Below are 21,041 nucleotides of genomic sequence, written 5' to 3'. Positions count from 1 at the left end.
GACCAGGATTCTCGTTTAGGTTAGACTCTCGGGGCTCAGGGATTTGCTACCCTTGACCGCTCGATTGGACTGTAAGCCTGTTTGTTCTTACCCTAGGGGTTTAGAGGATGTACACCTCTGACCGCCCGACTGGTTTGGTGATTGGGATCCCTTTGCACGTTATGATATGACTCTTGGTTGTGCCACTTCTGTGTGATAAGATAAGTAATGTTTTAAAAAGCCTATCTCAGTCGAGGGCGTAACGAGCGAGTTCCGAATCTGCTGAAATTGTGGGTGAAGGAGGTTTTCACAAGAAAAGAGTATTATTTCGGTTGTTGACACAATAAATTCTTTTCCAAAACCAGAAGGGATAGTTGCATGCTAGGGTACTGATGAGAATATGCTTTTCGTCCTAACACGAATACTGGAGGGACGACCTGACTATTCGACTTCGGTGAAGCTAAAACGTATCTAGTTAAGCTAGGTGTATATATTTGTCACGAGGTTAGCTTTTTATGACTGTGGAGTCGCCTAGTGGGAGAGGGGCTTACCTACCTAGGGTAAGCCACTTTCTCGAGAGAACTTGAGTACTTGGGTTAGTGCCGGTATGGGATGATACTAGCCCAAGTACTATAGAGTTCTCTGGGTAACTCTGTTGACTGAGGAGCATACCATGGGTGTTGTTGTATGTTAGAGTAGGATTGATATATATTTATACGTGTGCATGTTTTATGGCGAAAATGGTTTTTAACGTAGTTTTATTTTGGGACTCCTCTACCAGTTAACTCGGGTCGGTGAGTTATTGACCCCCTACCAGTGTGTTAGTATGCAGGTTCCTAGTTAGAAGCATGTGCAACGACAGAGTTAGCAGATGAATTGCAGGGGTTGTGGCGTGGTGCCACTTTGGTGTTATTTCCTTTCACTTCGGTTTTGATTTATCTTCGAAGTTATACTTTTATACACTGAACACCTTATAATGTAAATATATATGTATCACATAGGTTGTGCAGGGATGTAAGGTTGTGTGCAGGTTGAGTTAACCTAGTGTTGGTGGTTCAACTTGGAACCAGAGTTTTTAGTTGAGTTATGTCTTATTTTTAGCTTCCGTTATGTATGGACAGGTTATGTATGGACAGGTTACAAGTACGACCGGTTCGATTTACAGAGGAGGTGCTGCCGGATTTTCGGCTCGTCTGTGAATTGCCGGGCGTGGTCGTGCCTAGTTATGGGGCACGGGGTGTCATAGTCTTCCCCACTGCCAACTTCACTTGTAGAAAGGATTATGCATAATCCGAGAATAAGGAGACAAACAGAAAAAGGAGGTGGCAGTAAAGTCCCTGTGATAGATTTGGAGATGATAAAACTAAAGAACGAAACCCATGTGAAATTGAATGATTGGAGAAAAGGTGGGTTATGGCCATATGTGCAAGAGACAGAAAAACCACTCATGCAAGAATTCATGAAAAATAGTTGGACAAGGTATTATCTATTCTTTCAAACTATTTTTGGGTTAACAATTTTTTTTTCAGATAGTAAAGTAGTGAGTGTCTGGTACACAACTCGGTTCCTGGTAAACAAATATGTGGTCAGTAAACAAGAGAGTTCCTGGTAAACAAATATGTGGTCAGTAAACAAGAGAGTTCCTGGAAATTGTTCTGTGGTTGATGAATTATACGTTGTCTTGTACAGTCTGGATGTGCGGACTAAAGACAAGCATCACTGCCTCAGAGCAAAATATTTAGACGAGCTCATGATGAATTGAGGCTGTGACTCTCAAGTAATTGACTGGTTTGAAGACAACCTAATGTTCGCATCCAAGAACTTGGACCATGAAGTGCTTTTCCTATCATCCCTGTTTTTTGTAAGTTTCCGTGCCATTACTATAATTCATTTTAAATATGTTTTGGGTATTGAATAGTAAACTTTCATGACAAAATGCAGACAATGATAAAGCAGAAGCTCAGTTAAGCGACAATTAGAGTTAATTTGAATGTTAGGATCGGAAAAGGATTCATAAAAGGTCATACGAGAACGTTGTACGCGCCGTTGAATACTCCCTAGACAGATGACTCGTTCGAGGGCCAACACTAGACTCTGTAGGTTTATGATTTTGAGGAGAATGAATGGATGCACTATAACTCAGTAATTCGTGATTATGACCTGGGTGACAGATGCAACTATAATGCCAAACAATTTGCAGAAACACTTGCAGAAACTTTGATACAGATGAAGTGCGGTCGAAAAAGGATTAAGAAAAAAATTCCATACATCAAAGATGTCGAATGCCCCTAACAAGGGCAAAGGTGAGTACAAAATTTGTAATTTTCCTTTAGTATGTTAATAGTTACTGGAAACTAACTGATTTTTTTGTCCAAATCTAAATTCCTACAGTCCCGATTGTGGAATATACGTAATGCTCAAGTTGGAGGAAATTTTCCTTGAAAGCATCCAGGAAAATTACCCGAGAAAGTGCTCCCAAAAGGAAAACGATGAAGACGAAGCACGGAGGAAGAGGGCAGAAGTAACCTACAAAATTTTGGAGGAATCTAAGGATGCGTGGAGAAAGAAAATTACAGAAGAGTCCTGGAATTTTTATTATCGGATAATTTAGGTTGGTGTTTTGTAAGTTTCTTAGAAACGGATTATGGTGACATGTTTATGGTTTATAACTTACAATATTAACACATTTACTGGAAACAGTTATGTTTAATATCACGACGAAATATTTTGAATCCAACGGGTGGGCCAATGGCCAGTACATAAAATAGTTTCCGGTACAGAAGAAATTTCCCAGTACAAAAGCACACAAGAAATTTCCCAGTACAAGTAACTTATGTTCCACATGATTTGCACAATAAGAGACCAACGCAAACTTAACAAAAACACATACTCTCTTCAGAATGTGAAAAACTACAACACCGTAGAAGCTATCCAAATTGTACAATGCCCCGTCCACACTTTTCTCCTGCTTATAAACCTTAACAAAATATATACTGGAACAAACAACACGTCTACAAAATATATACTGGAACAAAATATATACTGTACATAAAATCATTTCATGTAAACAGGAAAGTTCCTAGTACACAAACCAGTTCCTGGTACACAAAATAGTTCCAGGTACACAAGAAAATTCCCTTTCCAAATTTATCTGGTCCATAAGTTTGTATTCAAAACAAAGATGGGAGACTTATTCTAAAACTTTAATGGAAAGAATTACGTAAACATCTACGAAAAATACGGTTCGGCAAAGGTTGGAAAACAAAACACAAAGACAGTACATTAAGAAATTTACTGGAAACAGTCAGATGTCAAGTTCATTACCAGATTTACTGGAAGCAAAATAGAATCATGAACAAAAAAGAAGCTTACACTAAAAAACTAACTTATCTTCCACATGATTTACACAAAAATAGAACAACAAAAAGTTAACAAAAAGAAAGACTCTCTTTAGAATGTGAAAAACTCCAACACTGTAGAAGCTATTCGAAATTGTCGAGCGCCCGGTCCACAGTTATCTCCTGCTGATATGAAGAACAGTTACAATCATTAAATAGGTTGGTTGCACGAAGCACTGTTGTGATAAGATAGTTGATTACATCTACTGCATACCCTCTGCCTTTTACGAAAGTTCCCTAAACTTTCAATCCTAACAGTTCGCGGTCTTCCAGGATGCTTCTTAGTTAAAGGAGGAAGTATCATCCTGGCTTTATCGAATGATTTTGGTTCATCAAAAGTATGGACAAGGTTGATGGAACGACTGTAGGTCTTACAATATGCATCTGTTGTAACCGCAAGATAAAAAAAAAAAAGTGGAGGAATCACCTCCATCCCCTTTAATACACAAGATAGCATGCTCACATGGAATACCTTGCACTTGCCACTTACGACATGAGCTAGCCAGATTACCAAGATCGACGAAGTGACTAGGGATCGACGAAGTGACTAGGCAACATTAAATCTGGACTTAATTGTTTCATTTACCTTAGAGCATAAGAATGAGTTCCAAGAAGAAGATTCAATTCTTCGATGGTTCATCATGTTCATTATTTTTATCCGCAATATATCGAGCATCACAGAAATGGGAAGAACTCTCTCGTCCTTTATCCAAGAATTGAACGACTCAGATAGAGAAGAACAAATTAAACCATACCTATTATCCGGGAAATACATATCTGTCAGTGTTCAGGATTGACGGAGCGCAAAAATGAATCCACACCATTTCCGCCCATGACAAGAAGTTCTGAAGTGTACTTTTGAAGGTCCGATACAGTAAGCGCCCGAGTCGCTTTAAACATTAGCGACTGGAAATATTCAGACTTCTTTGTGCCATTCTTAACACGTACATTCAGATTGTTGCGTAGATGCCAAACGCAATCTGAATGGTGGGCCTTTGGGAAAATGTTGGAAACTCCATTTATAATACCATGGTGCCGGTCAGACATAAGCGTTCTGTACATCGACAAACCAGGTCCAGTTCTTATCGTTCTCTACATCGACAATGGCGTAGGCAACAACAAACAATCCTGCAATCAATCTGTAATTGGAATTCAAATAAATTAGAGACATGATAGAAAACCAGACAGTGTTCAGAAAACCGGGTAGTGTTTAGAAAACCATCTGGTGTTCAGAAAACCAAGTAGTGTTGCGAAAACCAAGTAATGCACGTAACAAACATATGTAGAAGTACTTACAATCGTTCCCATTGTTTGCTACAGCTGCAAGTATGCATCCATTTTATTTGGTTTTGGCAAAGGTACCATCAACAAATATTAACGGTCGGTAGTGCTTGTAGCCTTCAATACATGCTCCAAGAACAATAAATATTCTAACAAAACGACGGGAGATTGGATCGTCTTGAAGATCAATCTCAGTATTCGGGTTCGATCGAGGTAGTGCATCAACTTACCACTAGAGCTTCGCATATGAATCTTCTTCTTCACCATATGCCAAAGAAATAGTAGCATTCCGAGCTTTATATGATTAGTACTAGCTCATTTTTATACCACAATATTTTTTGAATGATGTTACAATATCTTTGATACTTTTTGTAGGATTCTCTCAAATGTCATCAGCTATTAACTGATTAACATCTTCTGTTGACGACCTAGGTTTACGTGAAGACATTACAAAATCATCAGACGTATGCAGAGGGTTGAGAGCTTTAAGAACAAACATGGACCGGGACTTCAAAGGAGCAACAACATGAATGGTCCAAGCACGGGTAAGAGTTTTGCATACACAAGTAATCCGCGAAAGATCATTCTTTACGAATTTGTAATTATACCCATGCTTTATGGAGTAGCGACTGAGAGCCTGTCGAAAAGCAAGGGCGTCACCGGAAATTTCCTGACCAAGAGATTTGAGTTTTAGAGGGATTTAGAGTTGATCCGAAAGAGGTCTATAACCAAGCTTGGTTAATGACAATAGACTAAGTCAATGTTTATGTGAAGAGCCCTTTAACAAAAATGAGAGGGCCCTATGGAACTTCCCTTTATTCCTTCTTATTTTTCTCTTCTTCCTCTTAACTATTCTCTTTTGCTTCTTCTTCACTAAAAAGTGGTGGTGAAATTCATAGTCAAATAGCTGGGACGGGACTCCAAAGTTGGCCCGCACCTTACTGTAATTCAGTTAAATCATAATTAAGAAGTTTTATAGGGAATGCCCAAAGTTAACTCAAAAATAAGGAGAAGAAGAAAGATGGACATCGCCCTCAAGACCACACTGCCTCTAAGCATTTGTGAGATTGCCTTTAACAATTTTGAACGTTACCTATACAATCTCTCATCTTAAATCTAATGACTATCTAATTTACGTTTTGTGCCTTTATTGTGGGTTCTAAGTAAATTGATAGTAAATTTGGGGATTAAAAGGTTGAACAAGTGAGTTGGAAGAGTAACAAACGAAGAAATTGGTTTTGGGGAATAATGCGTGGGTCTTACTCTTACAGTCGCCTCGAATGAATGTTGGGTTTAAATTAATAGCTTAAGATTTAATATGTATTGACGTTAAAAGCACTCTTATATTGAAGTTCATAGTTTGGAGGACCATTTCTATTCATCTCACCATCTGTTGCAGACTGGAGGACCCCCACCATGGCTGTTCAAGGTGCCTATTGCACGCGTATCGCCCCTTCAAAGACGTTCTTTTTTCACTTGTGTTATGTACTATTTTGTTTTTACTCTCTATTATGATAATGCAAGGAAGAGAATCAAACCACGAAAAAACACAAATTACAATTAAGATAAGTTAGGAGATACTCTAGGCAAATTAACTGGTTGTGCAGAAACTTCATCGGTTCTCGTCCAAAAGACTTACTCAAACTAAGTCAATTTGCATCCGTAATAAATTGTTGCCATTCATAACTTCACAACAATTATCAGTAGAAGTCTTGGTGACTAGCTAGCACTGAAATTTCCTGGTTGTGCAGAAAGTTCATTGGTGGTCGTCAAGACTCATTCAAACTAAGTCAATTTGCATCCATAACAATTTGATGTGTTTGGCCCCATTTATAACTTCACATAATTATCAGTAGAAGTCTTGGTGACTAGCTGGCATTGAAATTTCTACATAAACAAGAAGACACAAGATAAATCTCAAAAGGTTTATTCTGAGTAGTCTATAAGACTTCGATAAACAACCAAAAGAATTAGAATGAGAAAATAATGAGTTCAAAAGAACCCATTGCAAGATTGAATAACAAAATGTAACAGACCAGAAAATTGTACAGATTTAAAGAGTCTCCAATCAATTATACTCTCACAATATTTGCAAGTCTCAATCAGATAGTTGGACTACGGAAATATTTCGAAAATTTTGTATCTGGAATGACTCGTTCACTCAAAAGAAATAAAATTGAGCTCAAGTTTACACCGAGAAATAATGTTTCCAAAAAATAACCACATATGGAGACGACTAGGAGTATTGATTCCGAAATTCATAAGGGTAATAATGATACGAACATAACAAAAGAAATTGGAGGCAGAGGGATGAACTTGCAAGCATGTGTTATTTGATGCTTAACATACTACATCACATTTTTCTCATGAATAGTTAAAACTTCCATATTCTTTTCTTATCAAGTTAACTCTTTTAAGTTCTTCGAGGGCTTTCAACAAAAAAAGAAGTTGACATTTCTACATGAAGAAAAAAAAGTTGTTGGAGGGGGAAACTACACAGGTTAAGCCCCTTCAAACACGCTTGGCCTAATAATATACTAATATGCTTCTAATAAGATAACGCGAATGAAAGAAAACACACAGTGTGTCTTCATGACTAACATTGACATTTCTACATAAAGAAGACACAAGAAATCCTATCAAACAGAAAGAAAAAGCTTCCCTCATTGTCATAGCTCCGGTCACTGTCATACCCCCTAAGGGCCATCCAAGTTACCCTATAGTTCATTATTTATATCCTTTATACCCTAAGTCCAATAAACCATATATTCCACCTCCATTGTGAATCGAGCTTGGAATCTCTGGGATTTTGGACTAAATGCGATACCAACTGAGCGAGCATTTGTTGGCAAATCAAACCCGTTGAGAGGGCTGATGAATAATCAAACTTAACAAGGTATAAAAGTCTGAAGACATGAGAAAAGTCTGAGTAATTTTATTGTCCTAATCTTTGCAAGTTTTAGTAGACCCATACTTATTTGTTACTCTCTTTTTGGCCATAACATCTTAAGATATTACACCCCACGAAGAATTGAGTGGTGTACAGAAAGCCGAATCTTGAGACTGATTACCGATTGATGGTCTTGTTGACTCGAAAATTAACAGTTCAGCTGAAAAACAGAATACAAGACGATAGGTCTTACCATGCCGAAAAGCTTTAGATTTTGTGTGTCTGTGTGTAAATATTGACAATTCAGTTTGAAAACATAGTTAAGTTCTGGTTTTGATTTCAGTTCTTAATAATGGAGTCGAGATCTATTTTCTTAACTTTCTTTCTTGCTGCATTTTTTTTAGTCGGACCAGATTACAATAACTTCAGTTTTGGTTTTGTTTGTAAGGAAAGGGAGAAACAAGCTCTGATGTCCTTTAGAGAAGATTTAAAATCTCAAGATGATTCATTCTTCCATGACATTTTACATATTCTATTTAAGAAGAACATTTAAATGTTGCGATTGGACAGGAGTGGTTTGCAATCCGAAAACGGGAAATGTTGTTGAACTTCATCTTCAAAACTTATCACTAGGTGGTTTTAAATCCTTCTTTGCTTCAATTAATTAAAACATTTAAATTATTTGAACTTAAGTTTGAATAATTTTGATGGTATTCATATACCTTCTTTCTTGGGGTCGCTCCATAATTTTGAGATATCTCGATCTACACGAAGCAACTTTTGGTGGAATTATTCCTCAGGAAATTGGAAATCTATCCAATATTCATTTTCTTGATATTAGTAACAACTACCAGCTAGATGTTAGTGATATTCAATGGCTCTCCCGTCTTTATTCGAGTTACGTCTAGATTCATCCACATTACCAACTCTTCCACACATAAACTTTACATCTCTTTCGATTCTTGGATAACAATATTAATTCTTCATTACCTCCGTGGTTATATAGTCTTACTAGACTTGAAGAACTTTATCTAAGTGAGAATAATTTCTACGGAACGATTTCAAAAGATATTGGTTATCTCACTTCAATCAAGAGTGCCTTTAAACCCAACACTATATCAAACTCATAAGGATAACACCCAAGCTATATAATTGGTTGATCATAGTTAATGTTTACTATTTTATTAGTAGTTCTGGGTAATAATGATTCGAACGAAACAAAAGGAGTTGGAGGGAGAGGGATGGACTTCCCAGCATACTACATCACATTTTTTTCATAAACCTTCCATATTGTTTTGTTATCAACTCAACTCTTTTAAGTTGTTTGAGCGGCAACTACGCAGGTACAGCCCTTTCAATACGCCTGGCCTAATTGTGTACTAATGTGCCTCTATTAAGATGACGCAAATGAAAGAAAACACAAGTAATATCAGTGAGTCTTCGTGACTAGCATTGGCATTTCTACATAAAAAAGCCACAAGAAATCCTGTCAAACAGAGAGAAAAAGCTTTGGTCACTGACATCCTAATTTACGTATTGTGCTTTTCTTAAGGGTTCTAGGTAAATTGATATTGAATTTGGGGATTAAAGGGCGAAGAAAGTGGTTTAAAGGAGTAACAAACAAAGAAATTGGTTTTGGAGGGATAATGGCTGGTTCTTCCTCTTACAGTCGCCTCAAATGAGTTTGGAGGACCACTTTTATTTATCTCACCACTGTTGGAGGACCTGTGGTTGTTCAAGGTGCATCTTGCACGTGTAGCGCCCCTTCAAACACGCTCTTCTTCACTTGTATTATGTACTCTATGAAGATAATGCAAGAAAGAAAATCAAACCACAAAAAACACAAATTACAATTAAAATAAGTTAGGAGATAACTCATCAACTAAAATAATAACTTTGCTCCACACATCTAGTACTGATACTCTAGGCAAATTAACTGGGTGGGCAGAAAATTCATCGTTCGTCTTTGAAAAGACTCATTCAAACTAGGTCAGTTTGCATCCAAAATAATTATCAGTAGAAGTCTTGGTGACAAGCTAGCATTGAAATTTCTACATAAAGAAGAAGACACAAGATGAAATCTTAAAACATTTATTGTGAATAGTCAGAAAATTAGAATGAGAAAATAATGAGTTCAATAGAACCCATTCAAAGGATTGAATAAAAAATTTAACAAGTCAGAAAATTCTACAGATTCTAAAGAGTGACCAATCCATTATACTCTCATAATATTTGTAAGTCCCAATCAGATAGTTGGACTACTGAATAGAAATAGAATCTAGCTCAAGTTTACACCGAGAAATAATGTTTCCTAAAAATAACTACCAATGGAGACGACTAGGAGAAATGATGCGAACATGACAAAGAAATTGCGCAGAGGGATGAACTTGCAAGCATGTGCTACTTGACGCTTAACATACTACATCACATTTTTTTCATGAAAAGTTAAAACTTCCATATTTTTTTCTTATCAAGTTAACTCTTTTAAGTTGTTCCGGGGCTCTTTCAACACAAAAAGAAAAAAAATTGTTCCAGGGCTTTCAACTGAATTTTTTTTGTCGTTTCTACATAAAGAAGACACAAAAATAAAAGGCTGTTCGAGGGGGAAGCTACACAGGTTAAGCCCCTTCAAACACGCTTGGCCTAATTGTGTACTTATATGCCTCTATTAAGATATTGCCAACGAAAGAAAACACAACTAATATTGGCGAGTCTTCATGACTAGCATTTACGTAAAGAAGACACAAAAAATCTTATCAAACAGAAAGAAAAAGCTTCCATCACTGTCGTAATTGACAATGTCATAGCTTCGGTCACTGTCATATTCCTAAGAGGCATCCAAGCTACCCTAGAGTTTATTAATTATATCCTTAATACCCCAAGTCCAATAAATCATATATTCTACCTCCAATGTTAATCGTGCTTGGAGTCTCTAGGATTTTGGAGTAAATTTGATACCCAATGAGCTAGCAGTTGTTGGAAAATCAAACCCATTGAGAGGGCCGACGAATAATCAAACCTAACAAGGTAGAAAAGTCTGAAAACTTGAGAAAAGCCTCCAAATAATTTCATTGTCCCAATCTTTGCAAGTTTTAATGGAGCCATACTAATTTATTAGTCTCTTTGTGGCCATAACATCTTAAGATATTACACTCCACGAAGAATTGATTGATTGTACAGAAACCCGAGTCTTGAGACTGATTACCGATTGAAGGTCGTGTTGACTCGAAAATTCACAATTCAGCTAAAAAATAGAATACAGTATGAGAGGTCCTAAGACGCGGAAACTTTAGATTTTCTGTGTGTTTCTATATATATATTAACAATTTAGTTTGAAAACATAGTTAATTTCTGGTTTTGATTTCAGTTCTTAATAATGGAGTCGAGATCTATTTTTCTAGCTTCCTTTCTTGCTGCATTTTTCTTATTCGGAACAGATTACAACAACTTCAGTTTTGGTTTTGTTTGTAAGGAAAGGGAGAGACAAGCTCTTTTGTCCTTCATAGCAGATTTAACATATCCAGATGATTCAATGTTCGTTGAAATTCTAAATACTCTGCTTAAGAAGAATAAGAAGAATATATTATCTACCTTGGGTGGTAAAGAATGTTGCAATTGGCCAAGAGTGGTTTGCAATCCGAAAACGGGAAATATTGTAGAACTTCATCTTCAAGAGTTATCACTTGGTGGTAAGTTAAATCCTTCCCTGCTTGAACTAAAACATTTATATCATTTGAACTTAAGTGGGAACCATTTTCATGGTATTGAGATACCTTCTTTCTTGGGCTCCCTCCATAATTTGAGATATCTCGATATTCATAGAGCAGGTTTTGGTGGAATAGTTCCTCAGGAACTTGGAAACTTATCCAATCTTCATTTTCTTGATATTGGTGATAGTTCCTATTACCCCAACCCGCTGGATTTGGGTGATCTTCAATGGATCTCTCATCTTTCTTCTCTCCAACATCTTCACATGAGTTCTTTGAACCTCAGCAGGGTAAGTGACAAATGGATACATGTGATTAACATGCTCCCATCTTTAGTCGAGTTACGTCTTGCTGGTTGTCATCTAGATTCATCCATAGTACCAACTCTTCCACACATAAACTTTACATCTCTTTCCATTCTCGATCTTTCTTATAACGATATGAATTCTTCATTACCTGCATGGTTGTATAATCTTACTAGACTTGAAGAACTTTATCTAAGTCACAATAATTTCTACGGAACGATTTCAAAAGATATTGGTTGTCTGACTTCCATCAAGAGCCTGATATTATCCTATAACGACTTTGAAGGAGAGATACCAAATACCTTAGGAAATCTATGCCACTTGCAGGAATTAAACTTGGGAATGAACAAACTTCGTGGAGATATATCTGGATTTTTAATAAATTCATTTGGATGTAACAACAACAGTTTGAAGTCGTTGGATTTATCAAATAACATTAATCTTTCTGGCCCTTTGCCTGAGCAATTGGGGAAATTACAGAATCTCGAATACCTCTTTCTCTATGGTAACTCCTTTTCTGGTTCAATTCCCTCGTCGTTAGGAAGATTATCATTGTTAAGGGATTTACAATTTCAAAATAATGAATTCAATGGATCATTGCCGGAAACAATAGGGAATCTCTCAAGTTTGGAAACATTCATAATCTCTGATAATGACTTACAGGGTGTTGTAACTGATGTTCACTTCGCCAATCTCCTAAGATTAAAAGAGTTACAAATTGATTCAGTTAATTTGAAGGTGAGATCTGCTTGGGTACCTCTTTTTCAACTCGAACGATTATCATGTAGAAATTGTCACATAGGATCTCCATTTCCCCAATGGTTAAAAACACAAACAAAATTAACCCATATTGATTTATCCAACGCAAGAATTTCAGGTACAGTCCCTACTTGGTTTTGGAACATGTCTTCTCAAATGAATCGCTTGAATCTAGGCCAAAATCGACTCACTGGAGAATTGCCAAAGTTATTGAAACTCAGTTCTGGTTTTTCCTCACAGATTAATTTGAGTTCCAACCATTTTAATGGCCCACTCTGTTGTGTATCTGGTGTTTCAGAACTTGATCTTTCTCACAACTTCTTAACCGGTCCTATTTCCTCGTTCCGATGTCATTCAGAGTTTGGCGAAATGGATAGTTTAAAATATCTTGATCTCTCAAACAATGCCCTGTTAGGAGAGATTCCAGAATGTTGGTTTCACTCATTAGATTTGTTATTGCTAAAGTTAGAAAGTAATAAGTTAACCGGAAAAATTCCAAACTCTATTGGTTCTTTAGTTCAATTACAATCCTTGCATTTGGGTAATAATTCTTTATCCGGTGAAGTACCTCAGTCATTGCGAAACTGTACCATGTTAATAGTGATTGATCTTGGCGAGAATAAATTCAGTGGAAGCATATCAACATGGCTGGGAGCACACTTTCGAAATCTTATACTTCTTAGGTTGCGTCTAAATAAGTTCAGTGGTAGTATTCCAGAAGAACTTTGTAACCTTACTTTACTACGAATACTGGATATTGCCTATAATAGATTATCAGGATCAATTCCAAGATGTTTCAGTAATTTAAGTGCCATGGCTTTGAAGCAAGAACCAAGCACCCACAGTTTAGCCAGTGACGAAAGCACTTCGCTGGTGACAAATGGAAGACAATATGAGTATAGAAACTTTCTTATACTATCACTTGTTACAACCATGGATCTTTCTAGAAACAACTTATCCGGGGAAATTCCTCAAGATCTAACGACACTTCATGAGTTACGATTTTTGAACTTATCTGAAAATCAGCTTACAGGAAAGATCCCAAATGAAATAGGCAAGATGAGCATACTGGAATCTCTTGATTTGTCAAGCAACAAACTTTCAGGTGTAATTCCTCAAAGCATTATAGGGTTGTATTCTATGAATCACTTGAACTTGTCATACAATAACTTGTCAGGTGAAATTCCTTCAGGTAACCAATTGCAAAGCTTTACGGAACTGAGTTATCTTGGCAACCCTGAACTCTGTGGTTTTCCAGTCAAGAACTGCAATGGTAATGAACACACTCAACCGTCCGGAAATCGTGAAGGGAAACAAGATGATGAGGATGATTGGCTTGAGATGAAGTGGTTTTATATTAGTGCTATATTGGGATTTGTAACAGGTTTTTGGGGTTTATGTGGGGTGTTATTGTGGAAGCAATCTTGGAGACATGCTTATTTTGGGTTCATTACTTCTATGACACAAAAGCTCTTCAAGTTTTGTGCATGGTAGTTTTGAAATATGTATTGATGTGGTAATAATACCTATTTTAAATAACAACCAATCTGATTTTAGTGACTTTTTTTTTACCTTGTTTGTTTTTTCATAACTGTTGATGCAAATTCTGGTTTAGTATTCGGTTATGGTCTTTTGTTTCTGGCTTTTAGTAGTGATTTTCTTTTGTTTTTTAGGGTGTAATTAGTTATTCAGGACAGAAGGTTTAAGATGAGCTAGTAGCTGAAGGAGGACAGAGACTTGAAGAGAAAAAAAACAGAGAAACCTGCTTAGGAGGCCAAAGTTAATGTAATTGAAAGTGAACCAATATAGAAGTGCAAACGCTCAAACCAAGAAACAGGTAAGGCGGCGAAATCAAAATTCAAAGGTGACTATTTAACTGCGGTAAAAAATGACACCTTGCCAAGGACTGTTGCTTAAAAAATGGCAAGGTAAATAAAAAGAAAAAGACGAAGCAGCAAGCCTCGTAAGTAAAAGACGAAGAACTCCAAAATTTGTGTGCTATGATGACAGGAGTCCAAGAAGTGACTGAAGAGATGCAAAATATGAGCATTTGTTCTATCATCTCTGAAGTTATCCTAGTTGCCAGCCGAAATGAATGGTGGGTTGACACTGGGGCTACCCTCCACGTTTATGCAGACGGGAACATGTTCTCTACCTATCAGAAGGTTGAAGATGGCAAATCTCTATTTATGGGAAACTCTTCAACTTCGATGGTTGAGGGCAAAGGGGGGATTATTTTCAAGTTTACCTCTGGAAAGGAGGTAACTCTGAATGAAGTCCTTCATACTCCAGACATAAAGAAGAACTTAGCCTTTGGATCCATGCTTAGCAAGAATGGGTTTAAGATGGTTTTCGAATCTGATAATTTTGTATTGTCTAAACATGGAATGTATGTGGGAAAGGTATATATGAGCGGTGGGTTCTTTAAATTAAATGTAGTAACAATAATGCAACAGAATATCAATAAAATTACTTCTTCTGCTTATATTGTTGATTCATCTTGTATTTGGCATGAACAATTGAGACACGTCAATTTTGACTCTTTAAGATAATTGATGAACATGGGTTTGATTCCTAAATCCGAGATAGACTCTAACTTAAAATGTCAAACATGTGTCGAGTCTAAGTTATCTAAAATTCCATTCAAATCAATAGAAAGGACAACAAAACCATTAGATTTAATTCACACTTATATTTGTGACTTAAAAATGGTTCAAACAAGAGGAGGAAAGAAATACTTCTCTACTTTCATTGACGATAGCACTAGATACTGTTACGTCCACTTACTAAAAAGCAAGGACGAAACAGTGGAAAAATTTGAAGTATACAAAGATGAAGTGGAAACTCAACTAATTAATAAGAAAATAAAAATTTTGAGAAGTGATAGAGGTGGAGAATACGAATCTCCATTTGCTGAAATTTGTGCCAAAAATTACATAATTCATTGAACAACAACACCTTACACACCACAACAAAATGGTATAGCAGAGCGGAAAAACCTTACCTTAAAGGAAATGATGAATGCTCTATTAATAAGTTCTGGTTTACCCCAGAAGTTTTGGGGGGAAGCTATTCTTTTTGCAAATTATTTACTAAACAAAACTTCCCCACAAGAAAACAGGAAATATACCATATAAATCTTAGAAGGGCAGAAAACCTTCTTTTAAATTCATAAAACTGGGGTGTCTGGCCAAGGTTATAGTACCAGTTCGCAAACGGGTTAAGGTTGGACCAAAAACAGCAGAGTGTGTTTTTATTGGCCATGTAATAAACAACAACGCATATAGGTTTTTGCCGTATAAATTTGAAATAATAGATATTCAGGTAAATACTATTTTAGAGTCAAGGGATGCCGAATTCTTTGAATTAATTTTTCCATATAAACCAACAGTGGATGAACAATCCCTAAAGAGACAAACGTGATGAAAATGAAAAAGGCAAGTCTTTGGAAAAGTCTAATAAAGACAAACACCAAGAAGTTGAAGAACCTCGAAGAGGAAAAAGAACACGAGTGTTCTAAAGACTTTGAACCTGATTTTCTTACTTATATGTTAGAAAATGATCCATAGACTTACTCAGAAGCCATGGCTACTTCGGAAGCTACCTTCTGAAAAGAATCCGTGATCAGTGAAATCAAGTCTATTTTAGCTAATCACGTTTGGGAATTAGTGGAATTCTCACCAGGATGCAAACCTCTAGGTTGCAAATGGATTTTCAAATAGAAAATGAAAACGGGTGGCTCGATATATAAGTACAAGGCTAGACTGGTTACAAAGGGAGTTAGACGGCGAGAAGGGTTTGATTATTTCGACAGTTACTCTCCTGCGACTCGAAGTACATCGATTCTGTTAATACTAGCCATAGCCTCTATACATAATCTGGAAATACACCAGATGGATGTAAACACAACCTTCTTGCATGGACATTTAGAGGAAGAAATCTATATGATCCAACCTGAAGGGTTTGTTGTACCCGGTTAAGAAAGAAAAATATACAAGCTTGTAAAGTGACTCTATGGGCCAAAACAAACTCCTAAGACGTGGCACTTGAAATGCGACAGTACACTAATATCAAGCGGTTTCAAAATAAATGAATGTGAGAAATATGTTTACACTAAGACCACTAACAAAGGATGTGTAATCCTATGTTTATATGTCGATGATATGTTAAAGTATGGCAAATAATTTGGATATCATTAAAGCTGCAAAAAGGATGCTCTCTAAAAATTTTGATAAGAAATGATTTAGGTAAAGCAGAAGTCATTCTTGGGATTAAAATTTCTAGAACTCTGAGTGGGATGACTTTATCTCAATCTCATTACGTTGAGAAAATCCTAGAAAAACTTAGTAAAAATGATTTGAAAATTTTAAGTACACAGACCCAAGTATACATTTAGTAAAAAAAATACTGGTCAAGGAGTAAAACAACTTGAATACTCTAGGATTATCGGAAGTCTAATGTACTTAATGAATTGTACTAGACCGGACGTATCATACTCAGTCAACAATCTAAGTAGGTGTACAAGCAATCCGAGTAATCCACACTTGGCTGTTATAGTACGAGTACTAAGGTATCTAAGAAAGACAAAAGGGTATGAGCTCAACTACACGTTATATCCTGAGGTATTAGAAGGATATTGCGATGCGAATTGGATCTCAGATACAAATGATTACAAATCAACTACTGGATATGTATTCAATAAAAATATAGAGAGAAAAGAAGAAGAATATAAATAGAATCAATGGCTGGTTTTAGAGAGATAGCATTCTTGGGATATATAGGAGACTTGGGAATCATCTGGTCTTAGTTTTTATTTTTCTACTTGTTAAAATCACAGTGAGAAAGAAAGGGTTTGTGAGAGACCATATTTGGCGGCGCTACAGGGGAATGTAGAAAGAGAGGTTTATCAAGTTTTTTGCGCCGATGCCGGAGAGTGCAGAAATATACCGAATACTTTTCAAGGAATGAGACCCCCATATAGTATTCACATACCTTAAGTTTGAATAATTTGAACTTAAGTTTGAATAATTTTGAGGGTATTCAGATACGTTCTTTCTCAGGCTCCCTCTATAATTTGAGATATCTCGATCTTCACGTAGCTGGTCTTGGTGGAATGATTTCTCCGGAACTTGGAAACTTATCCGATCTTCACTTTTCTGGATATTAGTGATAACCAGCTAGATGTTAGTGATCTTCAATGGCTCTCTCATCTTTCTTCTCTCCAACATCTTGACATGAGTTATTTGAACCTCAGCAAGGTGTCTAATAAGTTGCTACATGTGATTAACATACTCCCATCTTTATTCTTTAGTCAAGTTAAGTCTTGCTTTCTGTTATCTAGATTCATCCATCGTAACAACACTTCCACCCATAGACTTTACATTTTTCAATTCTTGATCTTTCTGATAACATGATGAATTCTTCATTACCTGCATGGTTATGTAATTTTACTAGACTTGAATGTTGTGAAAAACGAGCGAGTAGGCGGAGCGGAATATAAGTTTTCCCCTTTGTCTTAGTTATGAGAAAAATATGAAGATTAATGGTAGCAATAAACGAAAAAATGAAAGTAAATAAGACAATAATTTTATCGTGGAAAACCTCCTCAATATGAGAAGTAAAAACCATGTGACAAGTAGTCCACTCCAAATCGAAGACCTGGAAAAAGATATCAGCAATTCGAACTTGACGCTCAATCTTTTAAGGCCGAGGCTGAAGTTTTGGCCTCTGATTTGAGGATCGTTGTTACTGATAGAGACTTTTGGAACCTTTAGGTTGAACAACTGAAATCTAGTTTGGAGCTGCAGATTGAGCAACTGAATTCTCGCATGTCTATTATGTGGAAGCAACTCGAGGCTTATAAAGAGAAAGAGAAAGAGGATGGTCTTCTTGGCCAGACGGAGAAAGATAAGCTATCACTCTAGACCTCTAGACGTAACATCTTTGAGCTGACCAATCTGAATAAAGAGAAGACGCTTGCGAATTTGAGGCGTCAAGATGAATTATATATATATATATATATATATTTATATATATATATATATATATTTCTCTCTCTCTCTCTCTCCCTCCCTCTATATCATATTTACCTTCCTTCCTATGTTTTTTTGTTTTAAAGTTTACATTAGGTCGAAGGAGGCCGAAAGTTGAACGATACTTCAACGTGGTTATGCAAAATTTATGTTTTATGTCTCTTTCAAGATTTAGGGGTGAATTTTCTAGGCTCGTGTCGATGCCCTTACTCAAATTCGACTTGATAACACCGAATTCAACTCCAACAAGTAGTTTAGTGTAGTTCAATTTCCTACGTCCATGTTGAACTTGTAAGTCAAATTCGACACGAGCCAAATGAATTGTGTTGTAGAATAACAATTCATCTTAACGGTTTTCGACTCCAGTAGCACAAGAAATCTGGGAAATTTTGAGTCGGTACAGATGAGTTGAATTTTCTTTGGCAAATGCAGTCTTGTTTGATTGAAATTTACACACCAATTCGCTTGAACCAGACCAGATCACCATTGGTGCTCCACAATTTTTTTCTTCGTACAACCAAAAATAATTCATCAAATGTGTTAGCGGATGTTTCCAGAAATTAGATTATTTTATAGTCCTTTGGCATTTCCTCAACATTTTGAAATTTCCTTCTTCTATGGTGGTTCGGGACAAGGAGATTTCAGTGAGGAGAAGATAAGTACTTAGGGATTTGAGTTTTAGGGGGATTTAGGGTTAAGAAAGAGAAAACTAACTAATGTGGGTGATAAAAACTCTCAATTTTAGTTGTTTGATGAGACATGAAAATGTCCCATCTGGATCACTTAACTTGGGCTAGTTAGTCCATTTTGAACCGTTACTCTGATGAATTACTTGTTTCTCTTGTCCACGTGTCTTCTACGGAATTTGGCGCAAAAAATAGATAAAAACGGAAGAAAGACACACAAAATGACATTTTGGTCATTTGGAGACTCTGGTCAGAATCCAATGTTGATATTCGGATGAGAAGAAGAGCCCAAGACAAACCCAACGGCGAAAGCAGAAGTCAAATCGGAGGTCTGGTGAGAAAATTATAGCAGGTCAAAGTTTTGGTAAAAATCAGGTCAACTTAGGGCTTTCACTGACACGTGGCGTCCGATGCGATAGAAAAGTTTTCGGTACTCTGGCGGTCCCAAGCGGGTGCTATCGGAAACTATTCAAGATTCTGATTCCATGTGATGCGATGCAGGATAAAAAGTAAAATGGGAAGATCAGAGATCTACACGCTGGTCAGCTTCCATCCGACAGTCATGTTTATGGAGACGCACTTTCAATGAGCTAATGAAGAACATGATTTACAGCAAGATTGAGAGAGATGATTCCGTTCATAGCTGGAGATTGAGAAACAAAGATATTTGAAACATTAGAAACATTGAAGATTTGATTCAGAAGATTATCAAGAAAGTGGGATTGAGGAAGAACCAGTGGTTCTAATTATACTGTTGCTCTCTTTATATAAATGGGAGAGAAAACTGAGAAGAAATCATAACATCTTTTCTTTTGACTGAAACAGGGGGGAACTCAGTTGGGAGTGAAACAGAAAGCTTTGTTCTTCTTCTCATGGGCTTAAGGGATATATTTTAGAAAGAGAGAAGAAGAACAGGGATAAAAACAGAGCCACCATTATCTTCTTCTTCATTCTTTTGTATGGCATTATAATTTCAGAGAGAGAAAGAGGAGGCCATGTACTTTCATATTTACTTGTATCATCAATTTATCATCTTTACTGAAAGTTTTCTTAATTTATTTCTTATCTTTGTGAGAGAGAAAGGGAGTGAATAGAGAGTGGTTCTAGAGAGTGAGATAAAGAAGAAGAAAGAATTGTGCATTGTCTTTAACAAAGAGCTTTCTCATGTTTTTTTCTTCATCATTTTAGGATCGTTATCAACATATTTTCTTTGTGAGAGTGAAAAGAGAGTTAATAGAGAGGGATAACAAAAACAGAGTATAAAGGAGAGAGAACAAAGACCTCAAATACTAGGATCATTCTTCTTTTGGTGATTTCTTTTGTTACTTTTCTTTTGAACATAATTCTTTGTGATGAATTTGATGTGTAGCTAAGTCTCTTTCTAGGGTTTTATGATGAAACTCATTTTTGAGCTTTTAGAGACACATTCTTATTTGATTAATTCTCTTGATTAAGCTTGAAAGTTTATGATTGTTTTAATTAATTAAATCGATTTTCTTTTCATTGTCTATACTTTTGGATTTGAATATTTGATGCATCATACTTAGGTAAAAAAAATCATTTGATGGTGTATACTTATAATTTGATAGATAATAATTTAGAGATCTATTTTTCAAAACGAAACAATTACATTGTTATGGTTTATCGGTTTTAAACGAAAATAACCCCCGGAATTAAGATAGTTCATTATCTGAAATTCTGAGTTATATAAAAAAAAAATTGATTAGCTAATTATTTGTTTTAAAGATGATTTTATGTGGTGGATTCCTAAACCTTAGAGCATCTCCAATGGGACACTCTAACAAACACTCTAAAAGTCCTAGTTGTCAAGGGTCAATAGAGATTCTCTTTCCTAAATGTCAATATAGAGACACTCTAATTTTTGTTGGTCTCCAATGGAGATCTCTAAAGTGAGTCTATTTAATACACATGTCCTTCTTTAATTCAATAGATAAAAAGTAGTTGAAAAGCAAGATTTTCTATTGGTTGAAATTTAAAAGTAAC

General features: G+C 36.2%; 1 protein-coding gene across 1 annotated transcript; it reads left to right on the top strand.

Moving 5' to 3' along the window:
* Positions 1-10,924: 10,924 nt before the first annotated feature.
* LOC147558719 (receptor-like protein EIX2) lies at positions 10,925-13,813 on the top strand. The gene has a single exon (XM_086659084.1). The coding sequence runs from the start codon at positions 10,925-10,927 to the stop codon at positions 13,811-13,813; it is 2,889 nt and encodes a 962-aa protein (XP_086515210.1).
* The last annotated feature ends 7,228 nt before the right edge of the window (positions 13,814-21,041 follow it).

Source organism: Eschscholzia californica, unplaced genomic scaffold (assembly GCF_041429995.1).
Source record: "Eschscholzia californica isolate CP2 unplaced genomic scaffold, dmEscCali1.0.p SCAF_2, whole genome shotgun sequence".
Lineage (NCBI taxonomy): Eukaryota > Viridiplantae > Streptophyta > Magnoliopsida > Ranunculales > Papaveraceae > Eschscholzia > Eschscholzia californica.
Note: the sequence above shows the minus strand (reverse complement) of the source record. Positions and strands in the feature narration are given on the sequence as shown.

Excerpts from the sequence above, each read along its gene's own strand:
- LOC147558719 (XM_086659084.1), top strand. The coding sequence starts at position 10,925 with ATGGAGTCGAGATCTATTTTTCTAGCTTCCTTTCTTGCTGCATTTTTC.